We start from the raw sequence: 20,871 nt of genomic DNA, 5'->3' as shown, positions 1-20,871 counted from the left end.
CAAATTTGCATAGTTTGGATATATTAGATAATGCTTCTAAACACAACAGATGCATGTACGCCTTTAAATCAGTATTTTTTGTATCCTTTGGGTAAATACTTAGTAGTGCAATTGCTGGATCTTATGGTAGTTCTATTTTTAACTTGAGGAATTTACATACTGTTTTCCAAGTGGTTCAACCAGTTTGCATTCCCATCAACAGTGTAAGGGGGTTCCCCTTTCTGTGTATCCTTGCCAACGTCTGTTTTTTCCTGTGTTGTTAATTCTGGCCCTTCTCACTGGTTTGAGGTGATATTTAATTTTACTTTTGATTTGTGTTTCCTTATTGATGAGTGATATTGACCATCTTTTCTTGCTTCTCTTAGCCATTAACACCTTTTTTTAGAAAAAAGTGTATATTCATATCATTTGCCCATTTTTTAACTGTATTATTTGTTGTTTTGATGTTGAGTTTGAAAAGTTCTTCATCTATTTTGGATAATAACCCTTTACCAGATATGTCAATTGTAAATATCTCCTCCTATTCCAAATGTCTCCTTTTAGTTTGATTGTTTTCTTCACTGTGGAGAGGCTTTATCTTGGTAAATTTCCAATAGTTTGTTTTTGCTTTTGTTTTCCTTGCCTCTGGAGAAACAGCTAGTAATGGCCAATGTGAAAGAGGTTACTGCCTGTTTTCTCCTCTAGGATTTCAATGATTTCCTCACTAACATGTATGCCTCTCACCCTCTTTGAATTTACTTTTGTGTATGGTATTCAGAGTGGTCCTTTTCCTTCTTTAGCCTCTTGCTTTCAAGTTTTCCCAACATCATTTGTACAAGAGACTGTGTTCTTCACATTGGATATTCTTTCCTGTTTTGTCAAAGATAAGTTGCCCATATAGTTGTGGGCCCATTTCCGGGTTTTCTATTCTTTTCCATTGATGTATGGGTCTGTTGTAGTGCCAGTATCATATTGTCTTGATCATTACAACTTTGTAATATAACTTGAAGTCTGGAATTATGATGTCTCCAGCTTTTCTTTTCATTTTCAAGGTTGTTTTTGCTATTCCAGGTCTTCTGTGGTTCCATAAATTCTTAGAAATATTCCATTTCTCTGAAAAATGCTGGTGTATTTTGTTAGGGTTTGCATTAAATATGGCAATTTTTTTGGTAGTATAGACATTTTGACAATTTTCTATATTCAGTATCATGTTGTCTGCAAATAGTATTTGACTTCTTTGTTGCCAATTTTGATGCTTTATATGTCTTTTTGTCGTCTGATATCTCAGGCTAGAATTTCCAGTAGTATTTTTAATAACTGCTGAGAGTGGGTATCACTGTACCCATGTACAGGCGTACATGCTCCTGTATCATGGAGGAAAAACTCTCAGTTTTTCTCCATATCAGATGATATTAGCTGTGTGCCTTTTCCTTATGGCCTTTATGATGTTGCAGCATGTTCCCTCTATCTCTACTTTATTGAGGTTTATGTTTTTTTTATTTTTATTTTTTTTATTTTTTATTTATTTTTTATTTTTTTTTTAATTTTTTTTTCAACGTTTTTTATTTATTTTTGGGACAGAGAGAGACAGAGCATGAACGGGGGAGGGGCAGAGAGAGAGGGAGACACAGAATTGGAAACAGGCTCCAGGCTCCGAGCCATCAGCCCAGAGCCTGACGCGGGGCTCGAACTCACGGACCGCGAGATCGTGACCTGGCTGAAGTCGGACGCTTAACCGACTGCGCCACCCAGGCGCCCCCGTTTTTTTTTTTTTTTTAATAATTGATGCTGTACTTTGTTAAATTCTTTTTCTGCATCCATTTAGAGGAATGTATTGTCCCTATTCTTTATTTTGTTAACGTGGTGTATCATGTTGATTGATTTTGCAAATATTGAAACACGCTTGCAGCCCAGGAATAAATCCCACTTGATCATGGTGAATAATTCTATTTCTGTACCTTAGATTCAATTTTCTACTCGAGGGATATTGTTGAGGGATATTGGCCTTTAATTTTCCCTGTTTGTGGGATTTTTATCTGGTTTTGGAATCACAATAATGCTGGCCTCATAGAATGAGTTTGGAAGTTTTCTTTCCATTTCTATTTTTTGGAACATTTTTAGAAAAATAGGTATTAAGTCTTCTGTACATTTTTGTTGAAATTCACTTGTGAAGACTCTTGCCCTGAACTGTTTTTGTTGGGGGATTTTTGATTAATGATTCCATTTTTGTTGTTGGTGGTGGTTATTGGTCTGTTCAAGTTTTCAATTTCTTTCCATTTAACTTTGGTAGTTTATATGTTTCTAGGAGTTTGTACATTTATACCAAGTTGCCCAGTTTCTTGACATATGATGTTTCATGACATTCTCTTATAATTGTATTAATGTAGTGTTTGTTGTGATCTCTACTCCTTTATTTGTGATTTTATTTATTGAGGTCCTTTCTCTTTCTTTTTGATAAATCTGGCTAGGAGTTTATAAATGTTATTAGTTTTTCAACCAGATCCTTTTCCCATTCGTCTGTTCTTTTTTTCCTCATTATTTTCTCTATCATAAATTTCTGCTCTAATCTGTCTTAATTCTCTTATTCTGCTGGTTTGAGGCTTTGTTTGTTGTTGTTTACATAGCTCTTTCAGGTGTAAGCTTAGTTTTTGTATTTGAGATTTTTCTTACTTCTTGAAGGAGGCTTCTATTACTCTATATTTCCCATTTTCTACAGCTTATGCTTCATCCCAAAGCTCTTGGGCCATCTTGTTTTCATTATCATTTGTTTCTGTGTATTTTTTTTTATTTCTTCTTTAATTCCCTGGTTGATCCATCCATTCCTGAGTAAGATGTCCTTTAACCTCCATGTATTTTTGATGTTTCCATTTTTTTTTTCTTGTGGTCGATTTCAAATTTCATGACATTGTGGTCAGAAAACATATATGTTATGATCTGAAAGTTTTTTGTACTTGTTGAGGCCTGATTTGTGACAAAGTAAGTGATCTATTCTGGAAAATATCCCATGTGCACTTGAAAAACATGGTAATCTGATAGTTTTGGAAGAAATATTTTGACTATATCTGTTAAGCCCATTTGGCTCAGGGTGTCATTCAAAGCTATTGTTTCCTTGTTGATGTTCTGCTCATATTATCTTTCCATTGCTGTAAGTGAATGTTAAATTCCTCTCCTATTACTTTATTATTACCAATTAGTTCCTTTATGTTTGTTATTAATTGTTTTATAAATTGCAGTGCTCTCCTTTTGGGTGCATAAATATTTACAATTGTTAGAGTTTCTTGTTGGATAGCCTCCTTCATTATGATACAATGTCCTTCTTTATCTCATATTATAGTCTTCAATTTAAAATGTAGTATGGCCAGGGGTGCCTGGGTGGCTCAGTCGGTTGGGCATCCAACTTCAGCTCAGGTCACGATCTCATGGTTTGTGAGTTCCAGCCCTGCATCAGGCTCTGTGCTGACAGCTTGGAGCCTGGAGCCTGCTTCGGATTCTCTGTCTCTGTCTCTGTCTCTCTCTGCCCCTCCCCTGCTCATGCTCTGTCTGTCTTTCTCTCTCTCAAAAAATAAATAAATGTTAAAAAAAAATTTTAAATGTAGTATGTCTGTTATAAATATTGCCAGTAAAGCTTTCTTTTGACATCTATTTGCATTGTAAATGTTGCTATATCCCCTCACTTTCAGTTTGCTTGTGTCTTGAGGTCTAAAATGAGTCTGTTGTAGTCAGCATAAGTGTGTCTTTTTTCTTACATATCCATTTTGACACATTGTTTTTTGATTAGACCATTTATTCAATTTACGGTGTAATTTTTTTTCAGAATAATTATTGATATAATCAATGGTCTTAGTGCTGTTGTAGTGATTGTTTTGTAATTATTTTGAGAGATACTCTCTGTGTCTTTCTAGTCTTCTTCCCATTGAAAGAGTCCCCTTTCATAATTCTTGCAGGACTGGTTGAGAGTACTCTATTTGTTTCTGTTTATCTGTGAAACTCTTTATCTCTCCTATTCTGAATGATAGCCTTGCTGGATACCTTACTACTGACTGCAGATTTTTCCCATTCAGCACATTGAATATATCATGGAGCCCTTTTCTGGCCTGCCAAGTGTCTGTGGAGAAAACTGCTGCTAACCTTATTGGTCTACCTTTATGAGTTAGTGACTTCTTTTGTCTCGTTGCTTTTAAGATTTTTTCTTTATCTTTATATTTTGCAAATTTAGACACAATATGTCTTGATTTTTACCTGCTTTTGTTCGTTTTGATGGAAGTTATATGTGCATCCTGAATTTGGAAGTCTATTTCCTTCCCCAGATTGGGAAGTCTTCAACTATAATTGTCTCAGACAAACCATCTGCCACCTTGTCTCTCTCTTCTTCTGGGACTGCTATTGTAAGAATGTCATTACATTTAATGAAATCACTGATTGCATATGTCTACTTTCATGGTTCAAAATTTTCCTTCTCTCTTTTGATCAGCTTCTTTATTTTCCATAAATCTATCCCCTTTGTCACCTCTTCCTTCCTCTGCTTCTTTCATTCTTGTAGTCATTGAATCCAGTCAGTTTTGAATCTCCATTATTGCATGTTTCATTTCAGCATGATTGGTTTTAAGATCTTTTCTATTTGGGGTAATAGGCTCCCTGGTGTCTTCTATGCTTTTCTCAAGCATAAGTAGTATTCTTATAATTGTTGCTTCAAATTGCGAATCATGTATATTACCTATACCTGTTTCAAGTGGATCACTGGCTGTGACATTTTGTTGTACTTTTTTGGGGGAATGAGTTGGTCGGTCTTGACATTTTGTCTAAGTCTCTTTTCTTCTGTGTTAGGTACGTCTGTTATGTTTTGTGCTCCTGAGAGTAATGGCTTTATGAAGAGCAGGTCAAATCATGTCCAGAGACCCATGCTTCAAAATGTATCTGTGGTGTGGCACTCTGCTGCTGTTATGCATGCTCTATTCCTCAAGTTAGTCCTCTTGAGTTGCTCCTGCCAGCTGTGGGGAATGTATGGACCTTGGCCACAAATTGTCAAATTTTAAATAGGTGTCCTCTAATCTACTTGTTAATAAGGATGTGAGTCTATTGCCCTTATACTTCCCCTTATACATGAATCTTTGCAGAACTCTATGATTGGTAGAGGTGGTGCATAAGAAGGATTCTGCTGGTCCTCTGGATGGGACCTGCTTTACTAGTCCTTTGACACACTTGCCAGAGAAAAGTAGTACCAGTAGAATGCCGGACAGTGGGGCTGGGTGTAAGCAACTGAAACAGCCAATGTTGTCACTGTGCTGTTTAATGAAGTTAGTTTATGCTGCAGGACAGAGGAGGAAAATTATCACTCCAGCTCGATTGTCCCCAGAATGGGGAGTTTCTGCTGTCTGCAGTCAGGGAAGTTCTCCCAGAAGAGCAGATAATTTCCCCTTTTGTGTGATAGTTTTTTCGAGACTGCTGTTTTTACACTGTCTGTTTCTGGTTTTCCTGCCTGACTGGAGAAGCACATTGTGCTTTGTTTCTATCCTGGCCAAGCCAGCTGAGTTTTAAAATCCAAACTTTAGGGACCTGGTGTGGTGGCAACATATATAATGTTACTTAGCTTTAAAAAAATAATGAGATCATGCCATTTTCCAAAACATGCATTGTTCAAGAGGGTATTATGATAAGTGAAATAAGTCAGACAGACATGTACCATATAATTTCACTCTATGTGGAATCCAAAAATTCAAAACAAAAAACAAAAACAAAACAAAACAAAAAACAAGGAAACAAGGAAACAAAGAAAAGGCAAACTCTTAAACACAAACAATAAATTGTTGCCACACAGGTGGTGGGTGTGGACAAGGGCACAATAAAAAGGATTAAGAATGCAAACATCTACTTATAAAATAAATAAGTCACAAAAATGAAACGTTCAACCTAAAGAATATAGTCAGTAATGGTATAATAGTGTATGGTGACAGATGGTGACTATACTTATTGTGGTGAATATTGAGCAAAGCATAGAAATGTCAAATAAATATGGTGTACACCTGAAAAATTCAATAATATATGCTAAATTCAATTAAAAAATACATTACAAAAAAAAAAAAAACAACAAAACAGTATTTTCTTTCTATATGGAAAGCTGTCTCCAGAGATGGCACTTAAACTTCTACTGTGTCTAAAATCTCCTACTTCCCAAGATACCTGTGTATATGATTAAGCCCAGAACTCACAATTCAAAATTCCTGCAATAGGGTACTACTTGTCTTCAATCTCTGACTACCCCAGATTCACATTATCTTTTCAGCTCCAGGGGCCTGTCTCCCCAAAGGCCTAGACTCATTCAGCTAGACTGTGTCCTGGGAATAGGACTAGGAATAATGTTCAATATCTACATCTTACAGTATTGCACTCATTGTAACTAAATGCAAGTACATGCATCTGTCCCAGTCCAAAGTGACAAAGAGAGTGTAATTTCAGTTTTCAAAAGTGCTCTGGTTTTTCCTAATGATTCAACACTTTTCAGTACTTAATAACTTTTTTCATTGATATTGTGATTTCTTTAATTTTTTAATGTTTATTTATTTTTGAGAGAGAGAAAGAGAGAGAGAGAGAGGAGGCGCAAATAGAGAGGGAGACACAGAATCCGAAGCAGGTTGCAGGCTCCAAGCTATCAGCACAGAGCTCGACTTGGGGCTGGAAGTCATGAACCATGAGATCATAACCTGAGTCAAAGTCGAACTCATGAACCATGATATCATGACCTAAGCCGAAGTTGGATGCTTAAACAACTGAGCCACTCAGGCACCTCGATATTGTGATTTCTTAACCAAAGCAGAAGAATGCTTATTTACCTTAGAAACAAGGCTTGGTTTACTCCTAGATATCTTACCACTTATTCTCAAATTGTAATACCAAAAGTTAAATGGCATCAATTTCCATGTAGCCTGGGAAGCTCCATGTCTTTTTCCTGGATTTGATCTGTTTCTTGTGCATTAATACTCTGTATTGCTTTAGTCCATCAGGTAATTATAAATAAAATTTAAATTCTAATGTTAATGGTTCTTAATAATTTTGTAAATTATCAAGTAAATTTTGATACAGCCACATTCTTCATGGTGTGGCTCCTGGCTGCACAGCATTAGCATTTCTCATATGGGACCTTGTTAGAAATGACAATACTTGAGCCTAACACAGAAATATTGAACCAAAAATTAAGGGATGTGTCCCAGTATTATGTGCTCTCCATGGCATTCTGATCGATTCTTGGTTTTGAGAACATTTACTTTAGCTGGTCCTTAGAAATAACTTAATGAACATAACAGTACATTGTTTCTGCCCTAGTTCTCTGAAACTGACAAATCACAGCTCCTCCTTAGGGATGTTGTTAGAACAATGTTCATATATATTAAACAGTTAAATAGCCCTTACTTAAGTTCTTATCCTGGGCTCTCTTTTTTAACATGGATAAGATTAGTCCTATGGCAACTTGCCTTGCATACACAATTCCTGCAATCTTTTCTTTGGATTCATGTTGGTCAGGCACAACTTGAATTTGTGACCCTGTCCTGTAAACAAATGCTTGAACTGCTCTGAGTTAGAAGTAAACCAACTCACCATGCTTCTTCTTGAGTGAACCTAAAAGGAAAAAGAAAAAAAGAAAAACAGACAAAAATGAATTTATTAGTAGAACTTATCTATGGTGTGGTTGAGCTTCTCTTTTGGCTCACAAGAGGATACTCTATTAATCCAATTTGACATTCAGGTTTTTAGAGAGTTTCCTTCCACTGTTTGAAAGCATCATGAAGTTTTGTGTGTGCGTGTGTGTGTGTACATATATACCTATATTGTAAACCTAAAATAGTAGAATAAAGGATTAATAAAAGGGGAAATAAAGGTAAAACTTTAAAAGACTTTATTTTTTTTTTACCATTTATTTATTTCTGAGAGACAGAGAGAGACAGACCATGAGCAGAGAGAGAGGGAGACAGAATCCTCCAGGCTCCGAGTTGTCAGCACAGAGTCCGATGCGGGCTCGAACTCACAAACCGCGAGATCATGACCTGAGCCTGAGTCGGATACTTAACCGAGTCACCCAGGCGCCCCTAAAAGACTTTAAATCAATAGCCTGGGGTTAATTATTTCTAACTGCAATGCAATCATTATAGAGAAAAATACCTTATTATTTTAAATATTGTAAATATATATATATATATATATATATATATATATATATACAAATACACACACACACCATATGTAAATTATATAAATATATAAGAATATATGTAGGATAGATAGATAGGAAGATAGATAGATGATAGATAAATATAATTATAAGATACCATCTGACTTCTTAATTATTATTAAGTGTATAATCTTTGGCAGTAGTACATTCCACTGTTGTGCAAATATCACCACTATTTCTGAAATATTTTTATCACCCTGCACAGAATATCTATATTAATCAGTAACTTCCCACTGTCTCAAACCTCCAACTCCCTTTAACTCTATGTCTGTTTCTATAAAATCTGATTAGTCTAGCTATTTAATATCAGTTAATCATGCAATATTTCCCTTTTTGTGTCAGGCTTATTTTACTTGGTATAATGTTTTCAAGGCTCATTCATGTTGGACTATATATCACAATATCATCCCTTGCTATGAATAATGAATAATAAATATTTCACTATTTTATGTAATATAGTTAATTTGCCCATTCATGTAATGATGAACATTTGTGTCGTTTCTATATTTTGGCTGCTATACATAATGCCACGATGAACATTGGCGTAAAAAAACTCTTCAACTCCTTGTTTTTAATTATTTGGAGGTATGTTACTAGGAATGGAATTGCTTGATCATATGGTAATTATATTTATAGTTTTTTTGAGGAACTGCCAAAAGTTTTCCACAATGGCTGCAGCATTTGAAATTCGAACCAGCAATGTCCAAGGGTTGTAATTTCTCCATATTCTCCCCAACACTTGTTATTTTCACTTTTAAAAATAATATAGCCCTCCTAAAAGGTGTGAAGTGGTATCTCATTGTGGTTTTGGTTTTCATTTCCCTAATGACTAATAGTGTTGAGCTTCTTTTCATGTACTTCTTTGCCATTTTATATCTTCTTTAGAAAAATATGTATTTTTTTTTCTATTTTCAAATTAGGGTTGTTTGTTTTGTTGTTGAATTTGTAAAGTTCTTTATATGCTCTTGAGATTAAACCCTTATTTGATATATATTTTGCAAATATTTTCTCCCATTTGGTAATTTGTCTTTTATCTCTCTTGGTAATGTCCTTTGATACAAAGTAGTTTTAAATGTCAATGAAGTTCTGAGCACCTTGCTGGCTTAGTCTGTGGAGCAGGCAGCTTGATCGTGCAGTTATATGTTTGAGCCCCACATTGGGTGTAGAGATTCCTTAAAAATAAAATCTCTAAAAAGTTAATTAAAGAAGTCAGTGAAGTTCAATTTATGTGTTTTGTTTCCCCCTTTGGTGTTTGTGCTTTTGGTGTCCTGTTTAAGAGTACAAGGTCATGACTTGCCCATGTTATTTATTCTATACTTTTTTTTATTAATCTTTATTTCACTGATATATTTTGAGTTAGTTTTTCTATATATATGAAGCAGAGATCCAACTTCATTCTTTTGCATGTGGAAATGCAGTTATTCCAGAAACACTTGTTAAAGGGACAATATTTACACATAGAATGGACTTAGAGCTTTTGTGAAAATTCAATTTGCAATAAAGGTGTAGGTTTACTTATAGACTCTCAATTCTATTTCATTGATACAGATATGATATACATGATAAAGAGATGAAAGATAGATAGACAGAAGTTAGATAGATATTTATTCAATAACCACACCTTTTTGATTACTGTAGCTTTGTAGTAAGTTTTGAAATGAGAAATTATGCTCCTTCTAACTTTGTTCTTCAGTTTCAAGATTTTTTTGTTGTTGCTATCCATGGCCTCTTGTGATCCATAAAAATTTGTATACCAGCTTCCCCACTGTAAGAAATGAACTTGGAATTTTGATAGTGATTGCATTAAGTCTGCTGATCACTTAAGTAATATTGGCATCTTAATCATACTAAATTTGCATTTTTATGAATTTGTGATTTCTTTCCATTTGAAGTCTTTAATTTCTTTCATAAATGGTCTGTAGTTTTTAGTGTGCAATTTTTTACATCCTTGTTTAATTCATTTCTCCTTGCTTAATTTTTCTAGACACTATTGTAAACAGAACTGACTTTTTAATATATTTTTTTCTGATTTTTTTTCAGGTCTATAAATATATAACTAATTTTTGTATGTTGATTATCTACCCTATGAATTTGATAAATTGATTCATTATTTCTATTAACTTTCTTGTGGGTTGTTTGATTTCAACATAGAGGATGATGTCATCTGTGAATAGATTTTGTTTCAATTTTTATTTTCCAATATGAATATCTTTTACGTATTTTTCTTTTCCAGTTGCTCTGGATAGAACTTTCAGTACAATGTGTTGAATAGACGTGGTAAAACTGGCAAATTGTTCTTGTTCCTGACTTTAGGAAGAAAGCTTTCAGTTTTTCCCTTTTCATATAGTGCAAGCTTGTGGATTTTGAAAACCTTCCCTTTCTTATGTTGACGTAATTTCCTTATATTCGTATATTTATTAATGCTTTTAATAAGAAAGAGTGATAGATTTTTTTTAAATGTCTTTTCTGTGTCACTTGAGATTATCATGTAGTCTTCTACCTTTAATTCGCTAGTATGGCCAATTACATTATTTGATTTTCTTATATTGAAACACTCTTGTATTCCCGGGAAAATTCCACTTGGTTATAGTGCATGAATCTTTTCATATGCTGTTTAAGATGCTTTTAGATTCAGTTTGGTTGCATTTTGTTAAATACTCGTAAGGATATTAGTCTGTATCCTTTTTTTCTTTTCTTTTCTTTCTTTCTTTCTTTCTGTCAATCAGGCTTTGGTATCAGGGTAATGCTTGCCTCATAAAATGATTTATGGAGAGTTCTGGACTCTTCTATTCCTTGGAAGTGCTGTGAAGCATGGTTTTTAATTCTTTAAATTTTTATATAATTCACCACTAAAGTCATATTGCCCTGAAAATTCTTATTTTGAAAGACTTACGTTTACTTATTCAATTTTGTTACTTTTTATAGGTCTGTTGTGATATGGTAGATTATTTTGAGTCAGTTTTGGTAATTTTTGTGTTTCTAGAGATTTGTTCTATATGTCTTGATTATGCAATTTTTGGTAAGCAATTGTTCATAATATTCTCATTGTAACTCGGATTTATTCACAGATCCTAGTACTGTCCCCTTTCATTTATGCTTTGTTTGTATTCTCTTTTCTTCTATTTTTCTTTCCAGTCTAGTCAAATGCTTCTAAATTTTTTGACCTTATAAAAGGCACTATAAAGTGCCAATTTATTTTTTTTCTATTCTATATTGTTTCCTTTTCTTCTCTCAGCTTTTCATTTAAATTGCTCTTTTTTTTTAATCTTCTACTTCCTCATGTCTAATTTTATTTACTAAGGATGTTCTTTTAGAACTGTGTTGTTTATAACTATAGTTTTCTCTATGGCCACTTTCTTCACTGTATTCCATAAACTTTGCTATGTTGTGTTCTTTTTCACCTTCATTCATCTATATTTTCTAATTTCTATCATAATTTTTACTAAATTATTTTGTATTGTTGAGTTTTGACATATTTCTAAATTTTCCAAGTGACGTTTAAAAAGTCTAAATATGACTTCAAACTTTCAAAGTGGATTAAGGCATGTTTATTGAGTCACCATCCAATTTACACTTGTAATGAAGATCAGTCACCCCAACCAACACTGTAACTTTTTTCTGCCTGTTGGCTCAGACACATAAGGATTCCTATGTGGCCAGGTGGCATTCTCAACTTCCAGTTCGGTTGGAATTATTGTTGTATATCCCAATGGAACATTCCTCCCTCTGGAACAAAGTCTGCTAGGCCAACAGAACATAAAGTCATAGGAACAAAAATTAAAATTTTGTTTATGGTTCACTGTAGGTAACTGCGAATGATGCCACTCCATTGGCTCTGCTTTGATTTCAAGATTTGTGAATTAAGATAATCAGCACCATTGATTGAATGCTGATTCAGAGCAGACACATTCTTCAGGAGAAAGTTCTCCTGGTCCTGTGAATATTGCAACCTACTTGGTGTTCTACTTGAGCATTTAAAGTTTATTTACTACCTTTCCCTTCATTGAGATATCACATTGTTCCATAATATTGATGACATGCTGATTGGACTTAGTGATAAATTGTAACAACTATTCTATACTTATCAGTAAAAAAGGGGGTGGAAACATTTCAGACTAAAATTCAGGGCTTGTCTAGAAACTTCTAAGGGTGCAGTGGTTTGGGACATGTTGAGATATTCTTTCCAAGGTACATGATAAGTTGTTGCATCTGGACCTTCCTACAACCAAGAATGAGGCACACCATTCATTGGGCAGCATTGGATTTGGTAGGCAATATTTTCCCCAGTTGGGTGTGTTATTTTCTCTCATTTACAGATTCAATAGTCTGCTCGTTTCGTGTGGGACCCTGAACTAGGTAGGTCTATATTATTGTGGAAGCTGTTTTGTCTCTACTCTGGTGAGACACAGTGACATTTTTGGTCTCCTAGACTTAGTGTAGGTTCAGATATAGTGTGTAGTCGTCCCAAATTGTCTGTTTATTTCCCTTACTGCAATGTACATTTACTCTGGTAAAAGTCTTAGAACCCTTGGGGAAAGTCTGTGAGAAAGTTTGAGTATCAATTTTCAGTAATATGGTGGAGTTCATTCTCAAAGAAACACAAATTGCCATTACTTAAGGACTTTGATCTATAAATTGGCTCAAATCAGAAAATGATTGAATGACTGTGACTATGTTTTTTTATGATTTAAGTTAGACTTCTGTTTACCTGACTTAGAACTTTTCTGCTTGTACAAATCAAGCAAAAATTTAGCAGACTTCCTATTTTACTTCTAAGACCACCATGTTTAGTCAACAGCATAAGTCTGCATGAGTCAGACTCCTAAAAATGCTGCTTTGACTCTGCTGTCCATTACAGTAGTCCCACCCCCTGTGACTTTGGAGGTTGAGTGCCTCCACTTAACCCTTACCACCTTGGGGTCTAATTCCTCCCACTGCATTTAAAATTTTCAAGTAAGTGACTGAATTTACCACTGTGAATTCTGACCCAGAAAGATGAGTGATCACAGTACACTTCAAGGATGTTCTTAATGAGGCTCGTCTCATAAATTTATTCCTCACAGTTATGATGTGAGGTATGTCATTTAGACCCTCCTAGCATGGGTGACTGGTCTTAAAAAACAAATTCATTCTAACTTTCTAATCTACCTAAATCTTCGAATTCCTTCCTTCACATTAAAGAAAGTAATGTCTGGTATACCCAGTTCACTTACATTTGTTGTTCAGTGTTTCATCCAAACAAAGTGCTTTCTGACCACTTGAGTTGCAACATTAATTAAATGCAGACTTCATACCAATAAAGTTTACCTGATCCAAATTTATGTCCCTTCTACAATTATTCCATACACTTATTATCCATTCCCACTCACATTACATGCATTATTACTTGTATTAATTAGAAAACTTAAGTTTCTAATTTACACTCCTTTAGATTGTATCACACCTCCACATGGGTTACACTTTAATACCACATTTAGGATTCTGCTGGGACTCAAGTCTAATTAGAAGTATAGAAGCAAAAAGGTGCTATAAGTCTTGTGAGAATCACCATTATCTTGTAAGGCAATTTCCTCAGAGGAAACCATTATTAATTTTAGGTAATACAGAGTTAACCCCCATCAGGTGGAGGTGGACTCAGAGGCCAGTGTGGGTAAGGATGCCGCTGCTACTGGGGTTATGCAGGACACTTCTGTGGGCTGGGAGGTCAAATCTAGAACTGAGGAGGGAAACCTTCATGGAGGTAGGTTAGTTTCTTCCATTGGTTAAAAAAAATCAGAACTTAGGGGCCACATGTTCCCAGGTTCACCAGGGTCTCCCCACATACCCATCTCAACATATAAAATTCCATTCTCCTTCACCAATGTTGTCACTTTAAGAGTGGATGACATTTAGGGGAGCCTGGGTGGCTTAGTTGGTTAAGCATCCAACTCCACCTCTGGTCATGATCTCACAGTTCGTGATTTGAAGCCCCGCATCAGGCTATGTGATGGCAGCTCAGAGCCTGGAGCCTGTTTCAGATTCTGTGTCTCCCTCTCTCTCTGTCCCTCCCCTGCTTGCACTCTCTCTCTCTCTCTTTCTGTCTCTCTCAGAAGTAAATAAACATTAAAAACATTTTTTTTTTAATTTTAAAAAAGAGTAGATGACATTCAGTACTGGGAGTTTAACTTATGTTTCAATTCTCCTAGTCACAGGCTGAGGTTCTGTGTTTGGTTTTAAGCAATTTTAACCATGCAACTACAAGAAGAAAGGGACTTCTTCAAGGCACACATAGAAGTTCTTAGATTATTTATGTCACACTTGAGCTGAAATTGTAGTCCCTGAGCTCATCTTTTTCTTGCATCACTTTGCCTAGTGGCAATAGGAGTAACCAAGCAACATCATTACATTTTTAGTTTAAAAAAAATGAAAAATATCATATGCAGTCATGCAACTACTTGTTTCTTATAAGTGGTTGATTAGGAATATCCAAAGCAGATATTTTGCATATTTCTATAAACAGTCAAAAACATGAACTATCTGTGCTCTCTTTACTACTGGAAATAGAGTTATTAATATATTTTTTAAGTTTATATTTTTAGAGGGAGAAAGAGCCAGCGAGCAGGGGAAGGCGCAGAGAGAGGGAGAGAATCCTAAACAGTGTCTTTAGTGTCAGCACATAGCTTGACACAGGACTCAAGCCCATAAACTGGGAGATCATGACCTAAGTCAAAATCAAGAGCAGAAGCTTAAAAGACTGAGCCACCGAGGTGCCTTAAGTCACTAGTATCTTCAAATCTAATCAGAACCAACCCATCCTTAAAATGATGTTTCTCTAGATCCACTCTTAGTAAAAAATTCTGTATTAGTCCATGTTCTCCTGGAAACAGAACCAATATGGTATAAACTGATAGGTGATAGATCATATACATATCTCTATCTATCTATCTATCTAATCTACTGGTAGGGAAAAAGAGAGAAAGAAAGAGGAAGAGAGAAAGGAAAAGAAATTTAATAATGTAGGCTTAGCTCACACATTTCTGGAGGTTGAGAAATCCCAAATTGGCCACTTTTAGGCTGGAAACCCAGAAAACCCCATTGTGTAGTTCCAGTCAAAATCTAGAGGCCTAACAAGCATGACATCCAATCACATAAGTCTCAATCTGAGTCTGAAGGACTAATAGTTGAGTAGGCCAATGATGTAAATTCTGGTCTGAGTCCAAAGGCCTGAAACTCAAGTGCATCAATATCCAACAGTAGGAAATGGATGTCCCAATTCAAGAACAGAGTCAATTCTCTGTTATTCACCCTTTTTGTTCTATTCTGGGCATCAATGGATAAGATGATGACTACCTGTATTGGTGAAGATTATCTTCTTTACTTACTGTATTAATTTACATGTAAATAACTTTCATAAACACTCCTACAGACAAATCCAGAAATGCTTTATCAGTTATTTTGACATCATTTAACTTATTCAAGTTGAGACACAAAATTTACCATTACAGTGTTCCACAAGTCCCTTAGACTGTTAATTTTTCTATATATTTTTTTGCTTTTCAGATTTAACATTTGCAATCATCACTAGTTATTTAGAACATGTATTCAAAATGCATTTGAACCCCTCTAGTAAATTTTAAATTTTATTTATTGAATTTTATAGCTCCACAAGTTTTGTTTGATTTTTTATATTTTTGTATTTTTATTAAAATATTATTTTGTCCATTCAGTTTTTCTGGTTTCCTTTGTTCTTCCCTGCTTCCTTCCTTCCCTACTTCCTTCCTCTAATTCTTTCCCTTTCTTTAACATTTTTTTTTGTTTATTTACATTTTGAGATAGTGAGAGACAGAGCACAAGTGGAGGAGAGGCAGAAAGTGAGGGAGACATAGAATCCAAAAATACTCCAGGCTCTGAGCTGTCAGCACAGAGCCTGATGAGGGACTTGAACTCAGAGCCTTGAGATCACGACCTGACCTGAAGTCGGACACCCAACCAACTGAGCCACCCAGGTGCCCCCATCCTTTCCGTCCCTCTGTCCTTTCCTTCCTTCCTTCCTTCCTTCCTTCCTTCCTTCCTTCTGTCCTTCCTTCCTTCCTTCCTTCCACCATTCCTTCTTTTCTTTTCTTTTCTTTTCTTTTCTTTTCTTTTCTTTTCTTTCATTCTTTATTTCTCTTTCTTTCTTTCTTTCTTTCCTTCTTTCTTTCCATAGTGTTCTTTAGCTATTTGATTATATTTTAAAACTTGCTTTAGAGTCCTTTTTTGGTAAGTCATAGCTCTTCTTCAAGAATATTTTGTTGAAGTTGTTGTTTAGTTACTTTCCAAAGTTATTCATTAATTTAGTTTCTACTTACTTGTTGTAAATTTTTTATTTTTGTTCAGAATTCTGACAAATTGGTTATGATCAATTCTGAGACTTTGTTTTGATGTTTCTATATGGGAATGAGAGCTTAGGGTTGGCAACTCTGTCATTTTGTTCACTGTTTGGAAAACAGCTTTTAAATGCTACTTTCGCTTTCACAACTGCTGATGCCAATTTTTTAGAGGGTAAGATTAGTGCGGGAGAAAGGTTGACATTCATCAAATACATGGTGATTCTAAGACTGTTGGTTCATATTGTCTTTAAATATCAATACCTTGATCAAAAGTACACATGCACTGAGCACCAAGACACTAAGTAATTTTTTTGACAAAATGATTAAAACACATTTTCTTCCCACAAAAGTACTGAAATCACACCTGTAATGTGCCTGTCATGTTCTTAATGTACAACCATCCTGATGCATAGTATTTCTTAATAAATGCATCCAAAATAAATGAATAAACGTGTATCCTTTAGTATGAGTGTAGCAGATCATTGGTAAGTCACTCTTACAACCTATAGTACACAGTTAGAAGTTTAATTTGGTTTTAATATTCAGAAATATGTACAGAGACCCAAAGTAATCTGTTTTAAGAAAAGTAATTAATTGAACAAATTTTAAATATATATTACCAACAATAAATTATATGACTATTTACTTGTTTTTTTCCCTGGAGTTAGCTCAAGCTAATATCTGTATTAAAAAAATAATATAAAATGAAAATAGCAAAAAAAATTTATTGTGGATATGTTTGGAAAATGGTGATGTAGTAGGACTCTGAACTCTTCTCTACCACGGATACACCAAATCTACACACTGAATTTACAGAGTAATTCCTCCTGAAAAAAAGAGGTGATGGGTTACTGGACAGTTTCTACATAACAAAAAGATAGAAAAGGGCAAGATATATGGAGATATGGAAATAAACGGAATCTTGCCCCCAGTGCTGTAAATTTTAGTGAAATAAGATAGTACTAAGGAACTATGAGCAGATTTGTCTGCCCTAGGGCACAAAATATTCCAGTAGTTTAAAGAGGTAACTAGAATATAATGGAACCAGCCCTAGAATCCTGCCAAATAGTGCGGGAACTGGTAGAACTCCCTCTGTGTGGGAGGGGCTGGTAGCACCACTGTTTGTCCCACACCATCGACTTTAATACTGCATACAGGGACATAGTTTAAGAAACATAAGTGGCTTGCCTCAGTGAGCCCCAGACTCCTGACCCATGCCAGCCCTGGACATTTTGTAGCACATAAAAAAAGCCATAGTTTAAAAAGACCAACTAGAATAGAGAAGATCCAGCCCTAGAATGCCACCAAATCACACAGGAGTTTCTGTGACTATCTATAGATCCAAGGGGCTGTCAAATATAATACTTTATATTCTTTCACCCACCCTTAAGGATAAATACAGAGCCAAGTGTAGGAAGCAGGTTAGCATCAAAGTTGTCTTCCTAACTTGTTTACACCAAGTGCAACACCCCTGAACTATGATGGGATTACCCTTCTCACTCAAACTTGCCTCAGTCCTAGTGCAGTAGGCTCCACCCCCATGTGACCAGCATAAACCCTACCCACACCACATTTCCCAACCAGAGAGTTCTGAACATCCTCTGTTCTTATTGAGGTAGTGTCAGGTCTCATTTGAGAAGTAGACCAGAGTCTCACCTCAAACACTGCCCACAGAAGGCAAGGGGAGCCTCCTAAAATGACTGGTCTAAAAGTTATATCATCTAAAGCACTATAGCAGAATACATATAGCACTCATACAAGAAACTTCATGAAATGGCAGGTCCTAGATTATACACAGTCTGTTCTTCATAAAGTCATTATTTTCAGGTGCAGGAGACATAACCAGCTTTTCTGACATGCTGTAGAGGGCAGGTAATTAGACAGAATGGAAGGGTGGATGACTGTGCCTCAAATGAAAAAATAAGATAAGGCCCTGATCAGAAATCTAAGCTAAACAAATAAACATACCTGATGGAGAATTTAAAACAACATTCATAAGGATACTCACTAGGCTTGAGAAAAGAATAGAAGACATCTGAGAGAATCTTACCATAGATATAAGAGAGTGAGAAAAGAATAATTAAGAAATTAAAAATGTATAAACAAGGTTGGAAACAGGCTTGATGAAATAAAGAGAAGGATGCAAGAAGCAGAGTGACAAATTAGTGACTATTTTTCCATAGAAAAAATATGGAAAATAATGGAGCTGAACAAAGGAGAGAGCAAAGAATTATGGAACAGGAGAATAAACTTAGGGAACTCAGTGACTACATCAAACGTAATAACATTTATATTATTGGGGTCTCAGAGAGGAAAAGAAAAATAAGGGGGCAGAAAATTTATTTGAAGAAATAATATCTAAACAACTGCCTAATCTGGGGAAGGGAACAGACATCCTGATCCAGGAGGCAGAGAGAACTCCTATCAAAGCAACAAAAGCAGGCCAACACCAAGTCATATTGTAATTAAATTTGCAATATACACTGACAAAAGTAGTCCTTAACATACAAGGGAAGACCCATATACTAGGGGCAAATCTTTCCACAGAACTTTGAGTAGAAAGGAAACATATAAATTAGCAGAACTGAAATTGGAAGAAATAGAAACCTTGTTCAAAACAGTAAACAAAAATAAATTGAATCAGTAATCAAAAAAAAATCCCAATGAACAAATATCTAGGGCCACTTATATTCATAGGCAAATTCTATCAAAAACTTAAAGACGAGTTAATAACGGTTATTCTCAAATTTTTCACAAAAAAAATAGAAAAGGAAGGAAAACTTCCAAATTCATTCTAAGGGGCCAGCTTTGCCATGATACCAAAACTGAATAAAGTATTCACTGAAAATTAAACTACAGTCCAGTATCACTGATGAACATGGATGCAAAAATTCTCAATAAAATACTAGCAAACCGACACACACACACACACACACACACACACACACACACCTTTAAAAAACTCATTCATATGATCAAGTCAAATTTATTCCCGGGTTGTAAGGGAGGTTCAATATTCATGAACATGTCAACATGATATACCACATTAAAAAAAAAAAAAAAAGAAAAGAAAGAATAGGAATCATATGACCATTTCAATAGATGCAGAAAAAGCATTTGACAAGGTAGAGTATTCATGATTAAAAAAAAAAAAGTTGAAAAGTATGTTTGGAGGGAACACATCTCAAAATAATGAAAGTCATAAGGTAAAATTCACAGCAAATATCCTCAGTGGGGCAAATTGAGAACTTTTACTTTATGGTCAGGAAAGAAAGACAGTGCTGACCATTCTCATAACTTATTTAACATAGTACTGGGAGTCTTAGCTATTGCAATCAGACAATATAAAGAGAAAAAGACATTTAAATCAGCATAAGGAAGAACTCAAACTTTCAGTATTTGCAGATAACATGATGCTCCACATAGGAAACCAGAAATACTCAAAAAACTACTAGAACTGACATACAAATTCTGTTAATCTGCAGGATACAATATCAACATATAGAAATCTGTTACCTTTGTATAAATCACTGCAGAAAGAACAATTTAAATAACCAATCCCATTTAAAATAGCACCAAATACAATAACATATATACAAATAACCTAACCTAAGAGGTGAAAAACCTGTTTTCTGAAAAGTATAAAACACTCATGAAAGAAATTGAAGAGGACACAAAGGAATGGAAAGACATTCCTTGTGCATGGATAGGAAGAACAAATATTGTTAAATGTCTATATTACCAAAAGCGATCTATACATTTAAGGTAATCCTTATCAAAATACTAACAGCATTTTTCACAGATTTGCAACAAACAATCTTAAAATTTGTAGGGAACTACAAAGACCTCAAAGAGGCAAAGCAATCATGCAAAAGAAGAGTAAAGCTGGGAGAATTATAATTCCATATTAAGTTATATTACAAAGCTGTAATGGTCAAAACAGTATGTTAGTGGCACAAAAGTAGACACAGGGATCAATGGATCTTAACAGAAAAGCTAGAAATGAGCTCAAAAGTATGTGGTCAATTAAACTTTGACAAAGCAGGAAAGGATTACCACTACTAAAAGAAAGTCTCTTCAACAAATCGTGTGAAGAAACTGGACAGCTACATGACAAAGAAGGAAACTGGATCACTTTCTTACACCATTCAGAGAAGTAAATTGAAATAAGAATAAAGACCTAAATGTGAGACCTGAAACCATAGAGTATAACATAGGCATAGCATAGAGTATAACATAGGCATAGCATAGAGTATAACATAGGCATAGCATAGAGTATAACATAGGCAGTAGTTTGACATTGGTCATAGTAACTTCTTTCTT

At 35.0% G+C, this 20,871-nt stretch overlaps 1 protein-coding gene across 7 annotated transcripts in view; it reads right to left on the bottom strand.

Annotated features, from left to right (window-relative positions):
* LOC132681765 (butyrophilin subfamily 1 member A1-like) overlaps positions 1 to 20,871 on the bottom strand; it is a 77,630-nt gene that overhangs the window by 22,677 nt on the left and 34,082 nt on the right. For all 7 annotated transcript variants that reach the window (XM_060636550.2, XM_078452586.1, XM_060636547.2 and 4 more), the window contains exon 5: positions 7,570 to 7,590. In XM_060636550.2, the coding sequence (XP_060492533.2) occupies positions 7,570 to 7,590 (21 nt within the window). The remainder of the gene's footprint in view (positions 1 to 7,569; positions 7,591 to 20,871) is intronic.

The sequence above is a fragment of the Panthera onca genome, chromosome A1 (assembly GCF_046562875.1).
Source record: "Panthera onca isolate mPanOnc1 chromosome A1, mPanOnc1 haplotype 2, whole genome shotgun sequence".
In the NCBI taxonomy this organism is placed as follows: Eukaryota; Metazoa; Chordata; class Mammalia; order Carnivora; family Felidae; genus Panthera; species Panthera onca.
The sequence above is the reverse complement of the archived record's forward strand: the minus strand, read 5'-3'. Positions and strand labels throughout refer to the sequence as shown.